The sequence below is a fragment of the Triturus cristatus genome, chromosome 4_1, assembly GCF_964204655.1.
Source record: "Triturus cristatus chromosome 4_1, aTriCri1.1, whole genome shotgun sequence".
Lineage (NCBI taxonomy): Eukaryota > Metazoa > Chordata > Amphibia > Caudata > Salamandridae > Triturus > Triturus cristatus.
The window spans coordinates 635601675-635624718 of NC_140585.1; the positions used below are offsets into that span (position 1 = coordinate 635601675).

At 39.7% G+C, this 23044-nt stretch overlaps 1 protein-coding gene across 1 annotated transcript in view; it reads left to right on the forward strand.

The window, feature by feature from the left end:
- The first annotated feature begins 6341 nt into the window (after nucleotides 1-6341).
- LOC146855315 (podocan-like) overlaps nucleotides 6342-23044 on the forward strand; it is a 90743-nt gene continuing 74040 nt past the window's right edge. The window contains exon 1 of the mRNA XM_085653013.1: nucleotides 6342-6429. Coding sequence (XP_085509139.1) covers nucleotides 6357-6429 — 73 coding nt within the window. The 5' untranslated portion in view covers nucleotides 6342-6356. The remainder of the gene's footprint in view (nucleotides 6430-23044) is intronic.

The window sequence follows — 23044 nt, forward strand, 5'->3', positions numbered from 1 at the left end:
CCACTGTGACATAATCTGTACTCCATGTTTCCTGTAAACAAATTATGTCGCTTCCGCAGGTAATAAAATCTTGCCAAAAGGGTGTACCTATTTTATTCCCAAGACCTGCGATATTCCATGTTATTAGTGAATACCCTTCTTGTGTTTTAGCGGTTTTATCATTGTGCTAATTTGTAGGTACATCTGTATTCATAGTAGGCTCTCTAGGTATACTAGCTGTTAAGTTGTCAGGCTCGCTAGAGTCATTAGTACCCGGTAACCCATTCATCATAGTGAGATCCTGATGATTATTAATTGCTTCACTTTGCCTTATAATTATGTTAGAATTCACCATAATCCCCTTATCGATACTTCCCACTATATTACCCACTATATTTCCATGTCAATCATTATCCTTCATTTGTGTCAGACATTGAAACCTATTATAAAGTGGTAAGGGAGAAAACACAGAACTGGCAGCCGGCTCCATTGGCAGCCAATTATTCCTCACGTGAAAAGCCCTATGCCCAGTAACAGGGTTGTTAATCATAGGGTGTTTGTAGAAATAGGCGAGTGCCACCGCACCCTAGTACGGCGCCTCAGCAACATCGGAATCCAGGACAAGGCGCTGGACTGGATCATCTCCTTCCTCGACGGAAGAACACAGAGAGTCCGCCTACCACCGTACAAGTCAGAGGCCTCCGAAGTCACCTGCGGCGTCCCTCAAGGATCATCTCTGAGCCCCACCCTCTTCAACGTCTACATGAGCCCCCTCGCGGCCATCGTACGCAAACACAACCTCAGCATAATCTCCTACGCCGACGACACCCAACTGATCCTCTCCCTGACCAACGACCCCGCCGCCGCCAGATCCAACCTGCACGAAGGGATGAAAGAGGTAGCCGAGTGGATGACGACCAGCCGCCTGAAACTGAACTCGGACAAGACGGAGGTCCTCATCCTGGGCTCCTCACCCTCCGCCTGGGACGACTCCTGGTGGCCTCCCGCCCTGGGCACCGCACCCAAACCGACAGACCATGCACGCAACCTGGGCTTCCTCCTGGACTCCTCCCTCTCCATGACCAGGCAAGTCAACAACGTCTCCTCGGCGTGCTTCAACATCCTACGCATGCTACGGAAGATCTTCTGGTGGATCCCCACCGAGACCAGGAAGACCGTCACCCAGGCCCTCGTCACCAGCCGACTGGACTACGGCAACGCCCTCTACGCCGGTACCACCGCCAAGCTCCAGAAGAGACTCCAGCGGATCCAGAACGCCTCAGCCAGACTCATCCTCGACATCCCACGAACCAGCCACATCTCCGGACATCTGAGAGACCTTCACTGGCTCCCCGTCAACAAAAGAATCACCTTCCGCCTCCTCACCCACGCACACAAAGCCCTACACGACCAAGGCCCGAGCTACCTCAACAGCCGAGTCAACTTCCACGCTCCCAAACGCCACCTCCGATCAGCCAACCACGCCCTCGCCGCCGTCCCCCGCATCCGAAGAGCGACTACAGGAGGAAGGTCCTTCTCCTACCTGGCCGCCAAGACCTGGAACTCCCTCCCGACCGACCTGCGCCTGACCCAAGACCACCTCTCCTTCAGGAAGAAGCTGAAGACCTGGCTGTTCGAGCAGTAGCGGCACCCCCCCCTCCCCCCCCCCAGCGCCTTGAGACCCTACGGGTATGTAGCGCGCTTTACAAGTGTCACTGATTGATTGATTGATTGGCAATAGGGTTGTGTTGTATTCCCAACAGGAGGGCGGGGGGGCTCTAGATAAAACTTTATGAACCCAAACTGGTGAGCCAAAATTAATTATGACGCAGTCCCCGTCAAAACCTTTAGTTGTGGGGCCTATCAAACCCACTCTTTGAGTAAGTAAGATCTGGTCTGCATCTAAAATTGAAAACCCACAATTTTTGCTTAACCAATAAAGGGTTTTATTTTTAAGAGATACATTTGTTTCAAGTTGCCCTTTCCATAATCTGGGGACATTACAAAGAACTGCAACATATGCTCCACATTCTGGTGGCAAGTTCATCACAGAAGGAACATTATTGCTTTTAAAATCTTCGAATTGACATGTACCCCTTAAATGATCTATCATTGGGCCTCCTTGCTTCCAAGTGCCTTCCTTTGAGGTGGCAACTTTTTCCAGCAGGGCCATATCATTCCCCTCACGACTTCCCCCAGCAGTTGGATTACTACTGATATTATTGGCGCTATTAGGCAAAGTACTTGGAGCTAAATGATGTATGACTGGACCTCTTGACTTGTCCTTGGCACCCGCAATCGTGTGTGAATCAGATATAGACCCAACATTATTTAGTGTGGATTCCGTTTGGGGTGCAACTAGTAAAGATTGGGTAGGCTTGGTTAAATAGGGAATTTGTGTTATATATTGTTCAATAGAACCAATCCGCACTTCTAAATCACAAATTTTCTCAATAATTGGCCCTATGTGTGTTGATAATAATGTTTCCATTTTCTCCCAGAAGCCATCCTTGCCAACCACATGTACAGTATCATTACACTGAACATCAGGAACATTTGACTGTACTTCACATAATTCCCCCTTGCGACCAAAAAGGTTAGCTGCCTTTTTATAATGAGTCCTACTGGCTTTTCCCCTATGTTTGTATACAGTCTGCTCCTTATCAATATGCTTTTGTTTGCTTTTGGCCTTTTGCCCTCTTGTTCTGATCGGTGAAATAACAACATGAGTCATGGCCAACTGTGGAACATTAGACGACAGATTAATATTATTGCCATCTAAATCAATAATGTCATTGGATAATTGAAGTCCTGTGCTTGAATCCTGCCCCTGGAGAACTGGTGTGGTCGAAAGTCTGCTTACCCGGGGCGACAAATCAGATTGAACAATGTGATTAGGTTTAGATGGCTCAGGAATTTTATCAGAGCCTGGTAATCCAACATACGATGTCAACAGCATGGAGTCGCAAGAATTAGCCATAGTAGTAGATGAATTAACCGACAATACAGGCAGGGCACAGCCAATAGGGAGTGAGAGGCGTCTTTCCGTGTTCTCTATCGCTGATGCGACAACCCCAATGGTTTTTTGAAGCATGCGGTCTATGGCTGTTAGACTTGGAAGGGGAGTATTAATAGATGTATTCTGTCTGGTATTAGGACGAGAGGGTCCAGTAACAGTTACAGTTTTCCCCATCTTCACTATAAACTCGGAGGTCTCGAAGACAGTGGCTGGTATATATTTAACATGGTAGGATTAACATGAACAGGATTGTCCCAATGATAACAGCACAACAACGGTTCTTACCTATATTACAAGTCCATGCGTGCAAGAGGACAAAGGGGGTGGCCCAGCCCAGCCTCTCCCTGCCCCGGACGGCCACAGACGGCCCGCCCTTTGCCCGGGCTTAGCCCGCGACACGGGGAGTGTGTCCGGATTTAAAGCGCCTCCGGGCGCGGGAGGTGGTAACGCTGCTTCCGGGGTGGTAACAGCCGGGGAGCCTGGGGAATGTAGTCTCTCCCTCCCTCCTCACTGCGGCCACGAGATTACTAACGCGGTGGCGGGAGGGAGGAGGCGGCAGGAACAGCAGCGATGACACCACACGAGGGGGACCTACGAGTGAGTACGAGTCCCAGCAAATGCAATCAGGTAACCAGGCAAAATGACACATGCTCCACCGGGAGTGTGTCCGGATTTAAAGCGCCTCCGGGCGTGGGAGGTGGTAACGCTGCTTCCGGGGTGGTAACAGCCGGGGAGCCTGGGGAATGTAGTCTCTCCCTCCCTCCTCACTGCGGCCACGAGATTACTAACGCGGCGGCGGGAGGGAGGAGGCGGCAGGAACAGCAGCGATGACACCACACGAGGGGGACCTACGAGTGAGTACGAGTCCCAGCAAATGCAATCAGGTAACCAGGCAAAATGACACCATAGGGGAGTCATATACGATGGGAACATGAACCTACATTGATTCCTGATAGGCCATACTTCTATATATTTTTAGTGATATCTTTTCATATTATCAACCAGACCTTAATATGTATGAGACTGTTTAACAACTCCTCCCATCTCTCTCAATACCTCTATCTCACAGCATTCAAGCTTGTTTGTAATATGCAACAGATGTTATGGATTATGCCCTGAATCTGCCACAAACTTTAGTGAATTTTCCAAAGATGGGTCACCTCACACCTGCCTTCCTTTTTGGTTGATGTGGTGCCCAGTGTCATAGCTGAAAATGCTCCATTCAATCCATCTCAGAAATTCCAAAGGCAGCTTAACACTCCTCAAATGTATTATTTCATTTTTTTTTAATCAGCAAAGATCCTACCTTTCCCCTACTTCCATCTATCAAAGTGAAGCCCATCTGAGCAGTTGTACAGTCAGAGTTATAATGTATTGGAGCCTTAGCGAAATGGGTGATTTGATTTCCTTTCCATCTCTATCTGATGCCACACTTCCAATGCCATCTTCAATGGTAAGGCTACATATGCATTATAGGGAGTTGCATTGTGTTCAATCATGCCTGGTCCCATGGGGAGCACCAGGTCCATGAATAAATATTTGGTCTCAGTTTCCATGACAGTCTATTCCCTCATTACTACAACCCTCTTGTTCGGAATACGTTGCTTGAAGAGTATTGATGCTCCTGCTATCTTGGACTCAAGTGAGGTCCAAAATTGATTTAGATTTGTCCTATGTTTCATCAGAAGCTGGTCTCTTTACTGTAGATGAGTTCCCTGCAAGAACACAATGCATTCTAGCGTAACTACATAATTTTCTCTGCTTAGATGAGGAGTTGGAGCCTTTTACACAGTGTGAGTAGTTTGAATATATATTTCAGTTTACTGCCATCACTGATGCCACAGGAAGCTCCTCAAAAACCTCTACCTCAACTTTCAACATAATTAAGGCCAATGGAGCCATAACAACACCCTAAACAATCTTGCATCCCTAGAGAGCTGACAAAACCTATCTACTATCCTGTCAAAAGTAGAGTCCTTGAAAACAACCATTTGGTTGTACCCAAGTTTAAAAAAAAGAACTTTGCTGCTCTTCTACCACCCAATCCCCTATCTCAAATCCCCCAACATACATGGTTGTGCAGCAGACTAAGAGTAGGACTCCTTCTACTTTTATTAGAATTGCCTCTCTGTCTTCTCTGTGGCTTTATCTGTTGCACACTATCTGTTTTTGGGGCAATGCCACTCTGCTGCTGTAGAAGAAGTATCTAAATGTGCAGAGCCCTTTTCTAGGTGCATGAGCCTTTCATCTTCTGGCAAGGCAAACAGTGTTCTCTCCCAGCCATTCCATGTAAGCAACAGTGACTTTGGAAATAAGCATCATTCTTTGATTTACTTCACGTGCAATATCTGCATTGTTGGATCACGCTTCATCCATCTTTGTAGAGTGGTTCTTGAAAGATACTAGAAGCGGTTTATGCAACTGTCACCTTACAGGAACGACATTGCTTGTCTGGTCCACCACATAATTCTCTCCAGTTGCCCTGAGTCAGTCAGCCTATCTAAGACATCTCGGGGTTTCTCGGTGGAATCTACAGAACAGTCTCCCACTTTATGTGCCCTAGTTATTACAGTGTCAAAGTTCAACTCCTTTTGAAGCTCTTTGTTAAATATCTTAGCCCTCCTTTAGGTTGTGAACCCAAATATTATCTCTTCTTCAACTCGGTTGGACATGGGAGCTTTTTAGCTTTTATTACCATTTACATTTGCAATACTCTTAAATGAAATGGAACCCAATGTAAGAACCTGGATAAACGTTTAAGATTTATTTTATTTTATTTACGTTTTTATGTGTATTTCTGTTCAATGTATTTGTATTGTTAATAGAAGCTGGCCAATAAAATGTTTTGAAATACAAGCATGTGATATATTATTCTAGAAAGTGTACAGGAGAGCTCTAAAAGTTACCAGGCAGCTCGGCGTTAATTAAGGGCCGAGTGTGTGGGAATTTCCATAAGACAGTGTGGTCATGAATGTCAGCAGGGACAGTCGTTTATTGCTGTTTACTTACTGGCCTCTACTCCCGTCTGAAACTAGTGACATTTTTCCTCCCTCAGTATTTGTGTGTGAAAATCCCAAGTCAACATTTGACCCAGTGAAGGAAAGCGTGACCATGGCAAGCGCACTTAAGGGACAAACCTGTCCTCCTAAGGGACAGAGATGAACACGGGGGGGATGTGGTAAGGAGCAAGCAGGAGTGCATATTTTGCCATCGGTGTATTTCAGAGGGGACCCCTGATTAGCCATGAAGTTAGGACGAGCCCCATTCAGGTAGTATAGCCGAGGATTCTAAAATAGATGCAAGAATACAGCAGGAGGGTCAAAGCCGTGTTCTCACAGGGCGCTTCCTCTTTTCCAGCATGAAGACCTGCGCGAGGACATTTCTAATCTGGGCCTCCTTCTTTGCAGCCTTATCACGCGCACAGCAGACCAGTAAGTTTCCCGATTATCCACTGTTTTTTAGAAATGAAACGGTTTTACTAAATATATAGAATGATGCTGTTATGATATGTTACGGTAAAATATCTGCATGTCAAATTTAAATTCAAGTGAATCTTCTTTAAAAGGTACACAACAACAGAATTGGTCCGTAGGCTTAAACTGCCGACTTTGGTGCAAGAAACCAGGGTTCGAGCCTCGAGGTCGCGTCCACATCCTGTGATTCTGGGCAAATCACTTAATCTCCCCGTGCCTGAATATCTAATGTAAATACGGTGCTCACGTACAGCGCTCCAATACCTTCGGGTTGAGTTCGCGCTGTATACAAGATGCAAAAAATATATATATATTAGATGAGAGATTTACATTTCCACAAAACATGCGTGCTATATGGTTCATATACAGAAATTAGCAGTTGCTACTTTTGTTGATTTTGCTTTTCAAGAAGAAAGTGTCTGTTCGTCTGCAAAGGTAATTGTATACCCATGTGGGCGGTGAGGTCGGCCGTGAGGGTTGCCACAGAAATGTAATCACTTACAATCAAAGTTCATCATGTGACGGGGTTAACATGCGGCTCTCTGTCCGAAAATTATCAAGTACGCACTGACTCGATTTTACCCGATCACAGAACTGTACTTCATCAATAAACAAGAAGCCTTAGTGGCAGAGACAAGACTATTTGAGTTGACAAGTTTAGTAACATTATTTCAGCATCTTAGCTTTCACATTAGCCAGAAATACATGTATGCACATATATATTTTTTTAAATGTTTGCAGTTTAGGTTGCAAAATGTAAATTGTTTATCTTCTCCACAGACCTCAGCCAAAGGTGCATAAGGCAAGCCTGTCTTCAGCCATCCACGTTCTGGGCATGTGCTGGGTGGGAACTGCAGGTGCTGCAACTCTATTTGATTGATCCAACTCCACAGGTCATTCATATTCAGTGGTATTCTCCCCCGTAAACACTTTGCACTCTTCCTCTAAGTTATGGCTTGTACCAGCCATTCATGAACTGAGACTGGGCAGGTTAACTTTTTCCTGCCTTTCTCGCCTACCATGCCCATTTCAGGCGCCGGCCTAGCCTAATGATGTTCAGATGAAACTTTAAAAACTCGACTACTCTTTGAGCATCCCACTAGATGTCTTCAACCGATGTTGAGCTTTGAAGCCACGGAACCCCTAAGGTTAGCAGTTGCACTGTACACTTTCCATCATCATCACATAAACCTGAGAACAGTCAATCGATTGGATGTTATATGACTTGAAGTGGGCTTAGGATAGGTCAGTTGGGCCAAGCATCTGCTGTATGGATCCCTGTGCAACCCACTAGTCGCAGGCTGGAATCTCAGGGGATAGACCCAGTCTTCTTTACTTTGAACTTCAATACATTGAGAACAGTTCAATTTCACTGGGAAATAGTCCGCACAGTGCTTTAGCAGTTAGCTGAAAATTGCTTGTGCTTATTGCTATGTAAGATTTGTCTAAGTGAGGGTTTGTATCAACAGATCTGAGACAGCAACATGTGAGATAAGTACACTATAAAAAAACTATAGCTAAATAAAAACAAATATGAAATCGACTTTGAGAAGATGATAAAGGGTGAGAAGAGACCCGTTTTCTGCGGAACAAAACATAATCTAGATAAAAATGTAATCCATGGCTCCAGTGTTCAGATCCCCGGCATACCTGGAGCAGGAATCCCTATAAAAAGTAGGAGCAACTCACTGGAGCAGGGGCCAGTTTAAAATAATGTACAGTAGTTAGTTGAGGCATTCCCACGGATATATTGAATTATGGACATAATACTTTCAGTTATTTTTTTATCTATGCGTAATATGATATTGTACTAATAATAATGTTTTGAACTTCCAACTGTCCAGAATCTTTTTGCCTACAACTTATTTGTGTGGTATTGTTATGGGTAGCTGTCTGTTTATTATACTTTAACATATACAAAGTAGGCTTTGGGTCAGCCCGTTACTCATGAATGAACAGCTTTCATGTCTATTTCCGCTCCCTGCTCCCTTTTCGATGGCATTCCTCCCTATTCGTGTGTTATTCCAGGCTCAGCAGTATTCGTTTTCCATGGTTTCTGATTGGATGAGTTTTATCCTTCCACTGCTTCCAGTGCTGACATGAGGGAACACTTTTTTATCTGCTTGCACCCTATGGGAGTGCATCCCTTTCTTGCCTCTCACCTAACTTCCTTCCTTGCTCAACCATGCCCTACTTATGTGATTATCTCACAACCAAGGTGTATATATATATCTATATATATCTATATATATATATATATTCACTGAAAAAACCATAGGTTTCACACACGTTATAGTTAGGAATTAGCATTTAAAAAACCTTAGAAATTCAGTGAAAAAACCATAGGTTTCACACATGTTATAGTTAGCTGGACATTTTACTCGTAAAAAACCAATGAAATTGCCCCGTTATAGTTAGTTCAGCTAACTATAACTCGCGCGCCCGCAATGCACTGCTGATGACGTCACATATTACATCACTCATGACATGGTCAGTGACATCACTCATGACATCACTGATGACATCTCAAATGACATCACTGATGACATCACTGATGACATCATCCAGTGAATGTGTGTTTTTCTGAAAATTAAATATGTTTTATATATGTATATCTCAAGGTTGATAGAAGAATAAATGGGTATATTACTGTCTAAATGGATGATTTTTTTTTGAAAAATTGATTGTGTAACTGACTGATTAAGTGTATCATAGTGAATACATGGCTTAGTGAGTAATATTTAAATATGTAAATATCTGTATCATTTTTTCACTTTGTGTATAAGTGGCTGCATGGGTTGGTGAGTAGCTACATGGGTGTCTATATAGGTTATTAGTTGGTTTTTTTGAGTATTAGTCTGAGTGTCTGCATGGTTCGGTGGGGGGTATGACGTAGTGCATAGGTGCATGAATGAGTGACTCACTGTTTGTATGTGTTGAACAGAGCATGTGTGCAGGACTGCATGGGTGGATGCGTGTGTGTATTGGTGTGTTAGTGAGTGAATGACTGTCTCAATAGTGTCTTTATGAGTAACTACATATGTTTTAAACTAGTATATGTGACTATTGGTGTATATATGTGAGTATATGTGAGAGGGAGAGATTGAAAGAGTTCCTGTATGAATAAGTATGTGTTTCTATAAGTGATTGTTTAAAAGACTAAGTATGTGTAAGTTTCCGTAGAAGTAAGTGTGGTGGTGTGTGTATAACTGTATATGCAGGTGAATGTATGTTTGATTCTTTACTAGCATGAGTGACTATGTGTGTGAGTAACTCTGTGGATGAGTGGCATTATGTAACAGGATGTATAGGTGTATGAGTACATATGATGAGTGAGTACATGTATGAGTGACTGTATAGGACTGTTGGTGAATGAGTGGATGTGTATGTTGATCTTAGAATTACTGAAGAGGTTGTTGTAACTGGTATTGGTATGTCCATTGTTTTGAAAATTTTAGTCTCTATTTTTGAATGTGTGTATCAAAGCTTATATTAAGGTGAGAGGAGGTCTGCCACTCTATCACAAGGATGATGTCATCAGTGATGTCATCAGTGATGTCATTTGAGATGTCATCAGTGATGTCATGAGTGATGTCACTGACCATGTCATGAGTGATGTAATATGTGACGTCATCAGCAGTGCATTGCGGGCGCGCGAGTTATAGTTAGCTGAACTAACTATAACGGGGCAATTTCATTGGTTTTTTACGAGTAAAATGTCCAGCTAACTATAACATGTGTGAAACCTATGGTTTTTTCACTGAATTTCTAAGGTGTTTTGAATGCTAATTCCTAACTATAACGTGTGTGAAACCTATGGTTTTTTCAGTGAATTTCTAAGGTTTTTTAAATGCTAATTCCTAACTATAACGTGTGTGAAACCCATGGTTTTTTCAGTGAATTTGCAAGGTTTTTTAAATGCTATTTTTTTTTTTTTTCTTCATTTTTTTCAAACATATTTTTAATTTAATTTTCTTACCTTTTATAAAGACTATGCTTAAATTTTTAAAATCATTAAATATTTATTTTATATAAATTTTTTAAAATAAACGTAAAATTTATTTCCAGATTTTTTTTTTTTTTTTTTTTTTTTTTATAGTACGCGTACCGTAAGCTCACGGTAAGCGTACGGTTTACGCAACGCCCGTAATCTATCTACGCTGCTTGCGTATAGTTACGTACTTTGCGTAGCCGCGCGTACTGCGCGTGGGTCGCGTGCGCGCTTACGCCACACGCGCACGTTACGCGGAAGTGCCGGGGAGTGACTGTTATGCGCATGCGCGCAAGCGCGTGTCTTTTTTACGCGCATGCGTACTTTTTGCCGTAAGCGCACCGTAAGCGTACCGTAAGCGTACGGTAGGTCATGTGATCATGAAACACAACTTTTGATTGGTTGAAAGTACTTTCAGTTCTAGAACTCTCCTACACCACACCCATTCCCCTCATTTCTGCTTGTGATCCCTTGGGAGAAGGAGCTGGTTTGTCTTTGGGATACGATGGCAGAACAGCAGAGCTCTTCTGAGAGTGAGGCTAGCACCAGCAGCACTGTCTTGAGGCAGAGAGCGAGGAAAGTAAAGCCTTCTTATGTTTGGGATTATTTTACTTTTCCAGAAGGCCAGCAAAAGGTGAATGCACCCTTAGTTACTTGCAAGCTGTGTAAGCGTGTACTTTCTAGAGGTAATCCTAACAGGAAGTATTCCTTTGGGAATCACACCATGAAGAGACACCTCCAGGATGTACACAGAAGGACACATGGTCATCTTTTTGGAGGTAACTCTTCAGAAAGACGAGCCAGTACATCCACAGCAGCTCAGCCTGGACCATCACCTGCAGGGCTTACTCCTTCTTCTGCAGGTCAGGTGAGCCCTTCATCTGTGGGGGGAGAATCTCCTTTTGCTGGCCCTCTGGAAATGAACCTTCGATTTCGGAAGGTTGATATTCATTGCACATTTTGTAAAGGTCTAATTTGTCATAGGGAGACCAGTGTTTCCCTAGTAAACAACAAAATAGATCAGCACATTTGTAGCTTTGAATGATTTTCCCATGCTTCCTTTCCTCTGTCCCTGCATGAACACAACGGTTCTTTTAAGAGCCAACCTTATCTTCCATCTTTTTTTTACTTGTTTTTAAAAACTTTTTTTTTTTTTTTTTTACCGTACGCGTACCTTTTTTTTATTTTTTTAAAAAAAACACTAAAAATCATTTATCACATTATAAAGTCCTTGAGAGACTACAATTTTTATTATTGACTTACCATACTCACTCAAAAAAATATTTATTCATTTGTTTTTTTAAAAAATAGTTTTTAAAATGGTTGTAGTGTCCGAAAATTTTCTATATCGATCTGAAAATAAAGAAAAAAGTATTAATATTTTTAAACCATTTAATAATACAGTACACATATTTACATTTTTTACCCAAAAATATTTTTGCCTTATTTTTGCTGTTTTCAGAATAAATTGCATTTCACTATTAATTGTGAAAGCAATTGCATTCATCATTTTACAGCGGGCAAAAAAAATTAACAATCACAAAGATTGTATTAAAAAAGCCCAGAATCTCTTCTCACTTAAACTTATCATTACAGAAATGCATATTATTCTAAAAAAATATCATCTAAAAACAATACTTTTTTCTTTAAAATACCGTCTGATATGTTTGTTTGAGAAGTATAATCACAATATTATATCTCAAATAACTCCAAAATACATCTGATTTTATTTCCTTTTGGCCAAATAGTATTTTTTTTTTTTTCCTGGAATAAATTTCCAAGGGAAATCCATTAAAATTCTAAAGTTTAATCTGTCCAGATCTCACCGATTCTCTGTAACATTTTGGTTCACGAAAATTTTTTGAATAATTTATTTAGTCCACAATAGAATTGCTTACTTTTCCACATGGCCAAATAGTAATTTTTTAAATCATTTTTGAAAAAAAATTCCAATGGCAGTTCAATAGCATTCCAAAATTTAAAATGTGCAGAAGTTACCGATTATCTCTAAATTATTGGTTTTTCAAAATTGCATTAAAAATTAAAAAAGTCCACATTACAATTGGTTATCTTTCCTTTAGGCCAAATGATAATTTTAAAAATATTTTTTCTACAAAATTGCAATGGTAATCCAGTAAAATGGTAAAATTATTTTGTCCAGATCTTGCCAAGTCTCTCTAAAATTTAGGTTTCAGGAAGATTAGATAGGAATTTGCTAAATCAAAAGGCAAACGTTGTTTGAAAATCAATTGGGAATCATTACACAGTGTCCAGCCTTTTTCACATTTTAGATAAACTGTGTAATGTCCAGAAGTAACAGTAGGTCCATCATGGAAAATTATTGCAACAGTTACAAAAGTTTTTCCTGAAATTGATAATTGCTGTCCTGTAAACTTCTTTATTAAAGTATCCAATTTTGATCCATCAGCTCTACATCGTTGCATCATTAAAATTACATACTGTCCGTATTCCCTTAAAATTAATGTTGATAACATGTCAGAATTACACTCACCACATTTCATGCTATGATTAGCATCTTTAACTAATTTTGCAAAAGTGACTGTTTTACTCTCTGGCAATGTCAAATAAATAAACCTTTCATTATCAACAATAGAGCCACATATATTATAACAATTATCACAACTATGTTCCCATTTATAAGAGAGACCAAAAAAAATGTCAATGGGAACTCCTTCTTCTTCCACTACCTGAAGAAAATACATCAAAAATTCGTGTGCATCTTGCTGTTCATTTTGAGAAAACTGTGTTCGTCCTGAACATACATCTAAAAGTTTTCTAATGTCAGTAGCACTTTCTATTTGAGTTTTATCTTTACTCAGCTTTTGAAAAAGGAGACTCAGCTCTGAACAGAATCTTTTTCCCTGATTTACTATTATCTGCTCTTGCAAACTTTCCAGATAAAATGCAACATTCAGCACTACATTTGCATAGCAGTTGACACCAGAGCTATTTTCAAAATGACATCCTACAACCTGTTCTTCATTTTCCTTTTTCTTTTTGCTTGCAATTACATCACTCCTCTTTTTTTTCCTCTTCTCTATATCTTCATTACAGATATTCTCATTTCTCCTTTTACGAGAAACTACACGTTTCTCCAACACAGGAAACTGACCTAAATGAGGAGCATAGCTTCTTCTTAATCTATTATACTCCTTTACACAGTTTGTATCAGCACTAACTTTTGAGTCATCAAAGTCTATCATGAATAAACCTGATAATGTTTTGACTCGTGACAACGCTACATATGCCATACCTTCTTTGAACACAGTTGAACCAATGTTCACAAATGCACAATCTACAGTCAATCCTTGAGACTTGTGAATAGTTACAGCATATGCTAGAGAAAACGGAAACTGCTTCCTACGTACATATAAGTCTTTCACAAGCATAAAACGAACTGTACAACGACAAATATCTTTAACTTCTTCTATCTGATCAAATTTTATTTTTAAACATTCAATTCCTTCTTTTTTCTGATAATTAATAAAACCCACAACTCTTCCCATTGCTCCATTCACTAAGCCTTTCTCAACATCCAAATTTCTCCTTAAAAACACTCTACAGTTCATGCAAACATATAGATTTTTTTCTAATCCTGCTGTTTTGGAGATGTTCTTCTCTAGTGAGTCCAATTTATTTTTCAGTTTGCCTGTTACTGTGACAGTAATTCTTCCATCCTCAATTTTGTCCACTGCTTCCAATTTCCTGATGTCTTCCTTTTCCAATTTCAAAAGCTCCTCATTAAATATTGAGCATTCACGTAGAGTTGGCATTAAGCAGATGACACTTTTGTTTTCTGCAATATTCTTGTATATTTTCTCTGCAACTATTTCTTCCTTTGGAAATAAATTATGTAGCAGCCGACTCTGTAATGCTTTTTTCCCAACTTCTGTGAGTATTCCAATCCTGATATCTTTCAGAATACTTCCATATTCTTCATCGTTTGCTTGCCTCATATTAGTTGTAAGTTCCTTGTACTCAAAGAAGGACCAAATATTTGTATTTCCAATGCTTCCCAATGACTTCTTCGTGTCTTCATGTGTCACAGTATTAAACACTGGTTGTCCTTTAACTGGAGTAAGTTGCAAAAGATCCCCAAAAACTATGACGTGTTTTCCACCAAATAACACGTCATAGTCTGTCTTCAAAATTTGCTGCATTCTTAAATGCACAAAGGCAAGCATTAAGTTCGATACCATGCTCACCTCATCAATAATGAGAACTTGCATCTTCTTCAATACTCTTGAAACTTCCAAGGATGCTTCTCCAGTTAGCTTGTTGAATTGTATTTTGTTCTCATGCTCCACTGGTAACATTAGCAAACGATGTAAGGTGATTCCTTTTATGTTATATGCTGCTAACCCAGTTGGAGCAGTAACCACACAAGACAAAGTAGAATCCGTTTTTTGCTTTAGGTAGCTTCTGATGACTTTAATTAGGAAACTTTTTCCAGTGCCAGCTTGTCCGCTTACATACATCCTGATTGGATGAAATGATGTGCATGAGCACTCTTTTTTGATATGTAGAAATCCGTGATCAATTTTGTTTTTGATCTCTTCATAAATTTGTTGCTGCTCTTGATTCAGTTGTCTTTCCAAATTTTCTAAGTCTATAAATTCTTCTTGACCTTGATTCATAGCCGTTTCCACTTCATTCATGGCTATTGATGCTTCATTTTCAACGATTGGTTGTCCTAGGGGATCTTGACTGTATGTTCCTGAACTTTGGCTGTCCTGAGAACTGTCTCTAGCTATTTCTGCTGCAATTGTAGTTTCCTGTTCAATTTCTTCATTTAACATTTGCAGATAAGTTGAGAATGTACTGCATTGTATGCTGTCTTTACAAGCATTAAAAGAATCTTCATAGCTCTGGAATTCTCCCAGTAGTTCATCCTCTGTACGCCATGGTTTAAACAACTGTAAAAGAGCCAAGTAGTAAAATTCTTTCTTGTCGGTAGTGTCGCAACTCAGCTTCCGGTGATTTATCAAACTTCCTTTGGTTTGCTTCACCAAACATCCTTCTTCACCAACAACTTTATATTTTCCACTGTTGATGTCTTCTGCAGCTTTCCGTGAATAAATGTAGTTCTGTAACACTTCATAGAGACACATGTTCTCCAGATGATGACTTCTCTTGGGATAATATGTGTCCAACATGTTTGTTTTCAATATATCTGTACTTTCTGGGTCATTCTCAGCCAAATATTCAATTTCTCCAACAGATTTCAGTACCCGATTTCTCATTGCTGCAAGGCCTAAACTTGCCCAAATTATTCTTCTTGACTTCGAGTAGAGACTTGCAGAAGATAACCTATCTGAACATTCGTAGGATCCAATTTCTCGATGCGATAACATCTTCAAACTGAAACTGTACAGCTTCTTACTGACAGTCTTCTCGTGAGAAATCTCTTCCCACATTTCCTTCAATTCTGTTTTTTCTGATTTCGTAATGTAAGACGTTACATATCGAGCAACAGCAATGGAATTGTCAGCAACATACTGTATATCCATGTTAGCGTTCCACATGGATAAAATGACTGGGTTGTAGTCATTTATATTTTTAGATTCTTCTTTTCTTTTAAGGTTGTAGGTATTCTTAGGTGATTTTCTTGTGATAGTATGTCTCACAGCTGACATAAAACTGTTGACTCTTCCATTTGAAAGAACAGGTCTAGGAAATCCAAATCGACATTTAGTGTAGTATTTTTCTTTGCTCTTGTATTTCCGTCGACAGTATTTTCCACACCGATGACTTTGGAAACGTAGAACTTGCTCCTTTAACTTGTTCTCTTCTGTGCTTTTTGGTATAGCACATGTTGCATATTCTTCAATGTAAGATAACACTGCTTCATCAGTATCTGTTCCAAACTTTGGGGCATCCTTGATCCACAGCAGCATATGAATATGAGGAGCACCTCTTGCCTGGTACTCTTTTCTCCAAAAGAAATCCACTACTTCTCCAAGGGGTGGATTTTTTTTATTGCAGATGAAGGACATCATAGCCTCAAATCTATGATTGAAATATCTGCAAACATTAACCGGATCCAATGAGCACAGTTCTCCTGCTGTCTTGTATTCGATGTTTTTAATGTTTGAATTGGCCTCTCGTAGAAAATCCAGTAAATCATCCCAAGCGTACTCGGCACAGCTTAGGGTAAGGAACCATGTTGGTGTTCCTAAATTGCGTAACATGCATTTTAGTTCACCATGGCGTCGGTACCAATATTCATTTGTCCCACGCTGACAAGCCATCAGATTGATCAGTTGTGTTTCCAAATGATCATCTCGGTGCTGCACTTTCTCCATAAAATCCTTAGCAGACACATTTTGTAAATGTACTCCACTTTTTAAAATGTGATTTACTGCATAAGACAGTGCAGACAAGTCGCTTTCAAATAAAAGATGGAACAAATAAGGAATACTTTGTCGAAATCTGGGATCTTCAGCATATAGTCTTGTAGTTCGATACTCTGAAGCTGGAATCTGTTCTGGACGTTCATCGTATCGTCCTCCTTTTCCTTTAGGAAACAGCTGGGGAAAACATCGAGCTTCCAAGCTCTCCTCCCATACACTCACGGGATTTCCTTTTGCTTTCTTCATCTGAAAGAGATCAATATTGTCTCCCATAACTTCTTTCGAATGGAGAGGATGTATGCTAAAATGTTCATAAATTTCTTCTTCCTTTGACTTGTCCACTTTTTCAATTTGTCCAGTTGGTGTTTCTGTGTCTCCTTGTAAATCTTCTTCTTCTTCTTCTTCTATATAAATTGATTCATACCATTTGTTATTTTTTTTCAAATACAAATTTGCTCTTTGTACTTTCCGCACATCTACCAGCTCCTGCCAAATCTTCTTATTCTTTGTAGGTACACCATTAACCAGAATAATTAATGGTTCAGTTTCCAAAGTATCCGCATCAATAGTTTCCATATTTTTTTTCAAATCCAAGGGCAAATACACCACTCTACCTTTTAAACCTCTCAGTAAATCTGAAGGAGGTAATTTACCAGTTTTGGGCTCCATACGTACTATGGTCTGGAACGGATGAACACATTGAATGAGTATAGACTCATATGTATTTAATTCAGAAAGTTCAGCAGGAATAGCATCCAATTCTAAATTATTATGTACAGCTCTGGTCGGCATTCTATTTTCCTCTAACTTGTTATAACAGTATTTACAAATACGCTGATCTTCACCCAATTCAAAACAATTTTCTAGAAATATATATGTGGCAAAATCCTTCCACTTATAATTATCTTCATTTTCACTCTTTCTGTAGAGATCAACATTCCTAGTTTGTTTTCTATAATGAGTTCTGCGGCAACAAATACAAGTAAAATTTGGTCTTTCATTAGAGACTATTGCAAATTTTGTTATGTGATCATTAAATGTGTTACTTACAGAGGGTTCTACATTCTCTTCCACTTCTTCCTCATTTACTGTGTCCTTCTCTGCACTGTTTTGTTCAGGACCAAAGTAACAAAACTGAATTTCATCAACAACCTTCTCTACATCTGATACCGTTCCTCGGAACAGAGCCCTATTCAATTCATTTAACTTTATTGCTGGACTTTTGGCAAAATACAACCGTCTCACAAACTTTCTCATTTCAGTATGATGAACAGCCAGCATCCTAAAATGATGGAAAACACTATTGCACACTTTTCTAGATAGACAAGCAAGAGAATGACCCTGCAAACCAGTATTCTCTCTCACTCTGCATGGATCCAGACTTTGAAGCACCTTAATCTTTTGTTTTACACTTTTTTTACTATATTCTCTTAGAAACTCTCGAAATCTGTCAATAGATTCCTGACGCACAGTGCAAATACTACTACAATTCCAAGTGTACACTGGGGCTTTAGGACGTCTCCCCATTGCCTCATCTGCCATCACTTGTACCTCATTTCTTGGAACCATTATCTCCTTCTCCATTATGCAACCATTTTTTACTTCGTATGAACGACCTCTGGTGTCAACTGCATGCAGCAAACTATTACTTTGAAAATAGCTTTCTTCATTAAAAAAAGGTTCACTACTTGAACTATGCATCCACTTGCCTAAAAACACTTTACAAAAGTTTGTTCTGTTCACTACTCTTTTCCTTTTGCTATGTGATTTCAGTACATTAACCATTTTGTCTAATGTACGCATCCTATTCAAAATTAATATGAATAGTTTCCTTTTTAATTCTAATGCTTTTGCTGCAATGGCTTCAATTTCTTTTTTTCTCTTGTAATATTTAGCCTTTTGCTTATATTTCTTTATATCCTTTATCAAATTGGACATAACTCTTCTCTGAAACATTTTTCTACGTATCTCTTTAAATGCTGTTTTTCTGTTTATGTTAAACTTTTCAATTGCAGAAGGTATATTTGCATTAACTAAATTCTCAATTTTTTGCTGTTCTCTATGTTTTGTTACATTTTTCCGAGGACAGACATTTTGTACATTTTTCTTTGTTTTAAATATTTTGTTTAGGAATTGTTTTTTTTGCTTACCAGAAGATTTTTTCTTTTTCCCAACATCAGCATCTTCTACTAACTTTGGTCCTCCAGTTGTCTTCAAATATAGTTTTTTTTTTAGCGTTTTTTGAACTCGAGATTTTGTAGGCATCTTAAATTTTGTTCACTGTTCTTCAGCAATACCTGAAAAAAACTAAAAAAAAAATCTGTTATTGTATTTAAATATATTACTACATTTCTTTTCACAATAGTCACAAAACGAAATTTCTTTGCCAATTTGAATGCACACAAACTGCTCTTTTTTTTGGGCAAGTGAAAATCTCTTTTACAAACTGTCACATTATGAAACCACTTTTCAGATTTTTTAAAAAGCCCATGTCCACAGTGCTACACTCCACCAAGGGCAACCAGCCTTAGTGATGCTGAATGTATTTGCATTACAGACTTAAACCTGAAAACCCCACTGGCTTGTAAATACTGTGCATGACTATACACGGCAAGGACATGGGTGTGTGCTAAGCCTCTGCTTCTTCCCCCAAAAATTCGCTCCCCCTTTCCATCTAATGCAACTGTGAAATCACCAGAGCAAGACGCAATAAATCTCTGCCTATAATTCTTCTATGCACACAGAGTCATGTTTTCACATTAGTGCCAAAACGAAATTTCTTTGCCAATTTGAAAGCACACTTACTGCTCTTTTTTTTTCGGGCCAAGTGAAAATCTCTTTTTACAATTTGAAATCACTTTTACAGACTGACACATTATGAAACCACTATTTTTGATTTATTTAATTGCACGTGTCCAAGCTGTTTTTTTTTCAGACCACCACCATGTGCATTCTCTGTGACTGCCTACACTCCACCAAGGGCAACCAGCCTTAGTGATGCTGAATGTATTTGCATTACAGACGGAAACCTGAAAACCCCACTGGCTTGTAAATACTGTGCATGACTATACACGGCAAGGACATGGGTGTGTGCTAAGCCTCTGCTTCTTCCCCCCAAAATTCGCTCCCCCTTTCCATCTAATGCAACTGTGAAATCACCAGAGCAAGACGCAATAAATCTCTGCCTATAATTCTTCTATGCACACAGAGTCATGTTTTCACATTAGTGCCAAAACGAAATTTCTTTGCCAATTTCAAAGCACACTTACTGCTCTTTTTTTTTCGGGCCAAGTGAAAATCTCTTTTTACAATTTGAAATCACTTTTACAGACTGACACATTATGAAACCACTATTTTTGATTTATTTAATTGGACGTGTCCAAGCTGTTTTTTTTTCAGACCAACACCATGTGCATTCTCTGTGACTGCCTACACTCCACCAAGGGCAACCAGCCTTAGTGATGCTGAATGTATTTGCATTACAGACTTAAACCTGAAAACCCCACTGGCTTGTAAATACTGTGCATGACTATACACGGCAAGGACATGGGTGTGTGCTAAGCCTCTGCTTCTTCCCCCAATAATTCGCTCCCCCTTTCCATCTAATGCAACTGTGAAATCACCAGAGCAAGACGCAATAAATCTCTGCCTATAATTCTTCTATGCACACAGAGTCATGTTTTCACATTAGTCCCAAAACGAAATTTCTTTGCCAATTTGAAAGCACACTTACTGCTCTTTTTTTTTCGGGCCAAGTGAAAATCTCTTTTTACAATTTGAAATCACTTTTACAGATTGACACATTATGAAACCACTATTTTTGATTTATTTAATTGCACGTGTCCAAGCTGTTTTTTCAGACCACCACCATGTGTATTCTCTGTGACTGCCTACACTCCAGCAAGGGCAACCAGCCTTAGTGATGCTGAATGTATTTGCATTACAGACTTAAACCTGAAAACCCCACTGGCTTGTAAATACTGTGCATGACTATACACGGCAAGGACATGGGTGTGTGCTAAGCCTCTGCTTCTTCCCCCAAAAATTCGCTCCCCCTTTCCATCTAATGCAACTGTGAAATCACCAGAGCAAGACGCAATAAATCTCTGCCTATAATTCTTCTATGCACACAGAGTCATGTTTTCACATTAGTGCCAAAACGAAATTTCTTTGCCAATTTCAAAGCACACTTACTGCTCTTTTTTTTTCGGGCCAAGTGAAAATCTCTTTTTACAATTTGAAATCACTTTTACAGACTGACACATTATGAAACCACTATTTTTGATTTATTTAATTGGACGTGTCCAAGCTGTTTTTTTTTCAGACCAACACCATGTGCATTCTCTGTGACTGCCTACACTCCACCAAGGGCAACCAGCCTTAGTGATGCTGAATGTATTTGCATTACAGACTTAAACCTGAAAACCCCACTGGCTTGTAAATACTGTGCATGACTATACACGGCAAGGACATGGGTGTGTGCTAAGCCTCTGCTTCTTCCCCCAAAAATTCGCTCCCCCTTTCCATCTAATGCAACTGTGAAATCACCAGAGCAAGACGCAATAAATCTCTGCCTATAATTCTTCTATGCACACAGAGTCATGTTTTCACATTAGTGCCAAAACGAAATTTCTTTGCCAATTTGAAAGCACACTTACTGCTCTTTTTTTTTCGGGCCAAGTGAAAATCTCTTTTTACAATTTGAAATCACTTTTACAGACTGACACATTATGAAACCACTATTTTTGATTTATTTAATTGCACGTGTCCAAGCTGTTTTTTTTTCAGACCACCACCATGTGCATTCTCTGTGACTGCCTACACTCCACCAAGGGCAACCAGCCTTAGTGATGCTGAATGTATTTGCATTACAGACTTAAACCTGAAAACCCCACTGGCTTGTAAATACTGTGCATGACTATACACAGCAAGGACATGGGTGTGTGCTAAGCCTCTGCTTCTTCCCCCAAAAATTCGCTCCCCCTTTCCATCTAATGCAACTGTGAAATCACCAGAGCAAGACGCAATAAATCTCTGCCTATAATTCTTCTATGCACACAGAGTCATGTTTTCACATTAGTGCCAAAACGAAATTTCTTTGCCAATTTGAAAGCACACTTACTGCTCTTTTTTTTTCGGGCCAAGTGAAAATCTCTTTTTACAATTTGAAATCACTTTTACAGACTGACACATTATGAAACCACTATTTTTGATTTATTTAATTGCACGTGTCCAAGCTGTTTTTTTTTCAGACCACCACCATGTGCATTCTCTGTGACTGCCTACACTCCACCAAGGGCAACCAGCCTTAGTGATGCTGAATGTATTTGCATTACAGACTTAAACCTGAAAACCCCACTGGCTTGTAAATACTGTGCATGACTATACACGGCAAGGACATGGGTGTGTGCTAAGCCTCTGCTTCTTCCCCCAATAATTCGCTCCCCCTTTCCATCTAATGCAACTGTGAAATCACCAGAGCAAGACGCAATAAATCTCTGCCTATAATTCTTCTATGCACAGAGAGTCATGTTTTCACATTAGTGCCAAAACGAAATTTCTTTGCCAATTTCAAAGCACACTTACTGCTCTTTTTTTTTCGGGCCAAGTGAAAATCTCTTTTTACAATTTGAAATCACTTTTACAGACTGACACATTATGAAACCACTATTTTTGATTTATTTAATTGCACGTGTCCAAGCTGTTTTTTTTTCAGACCACCACCATGTGCATTCTCTGTGACTGCCTACACTCCAGCAAGGGCAACCAGCCTTAGTGATGCTGAATGTATTTGCATTACAGACTTAAACCTGAAAACCCCACTGGCTTCTAAATACTGTGCATGACTATACACGGCAAGCACATGGGTGTGTGCTAAGACTCTGCTTCTTCCCCCAAAAATTCGCTCCCCCTTTCCATCTAATGCAACTGTGAAATCACCAGAGCAAGACGCAATAAATCTCTGCCTATAATTCTTCTATGCACACAGAGTCATGTTTTCACATTAGTGCCAAAACGAAATTTCTTTGCCAATTTGAAAGCACACTTACTGCTCTTTTTTTTTCGGGCCAAGTGAAAATCTCTTTTTACAATTTGAAATCACTTTTACAGACTGACACATTATGAAACCACTATTTTTGATTTATTTAATTGCACGTGTCCAAGCTGCTTTTTTTTCAGACCACCACCATGTGCATTCTCTGTGACT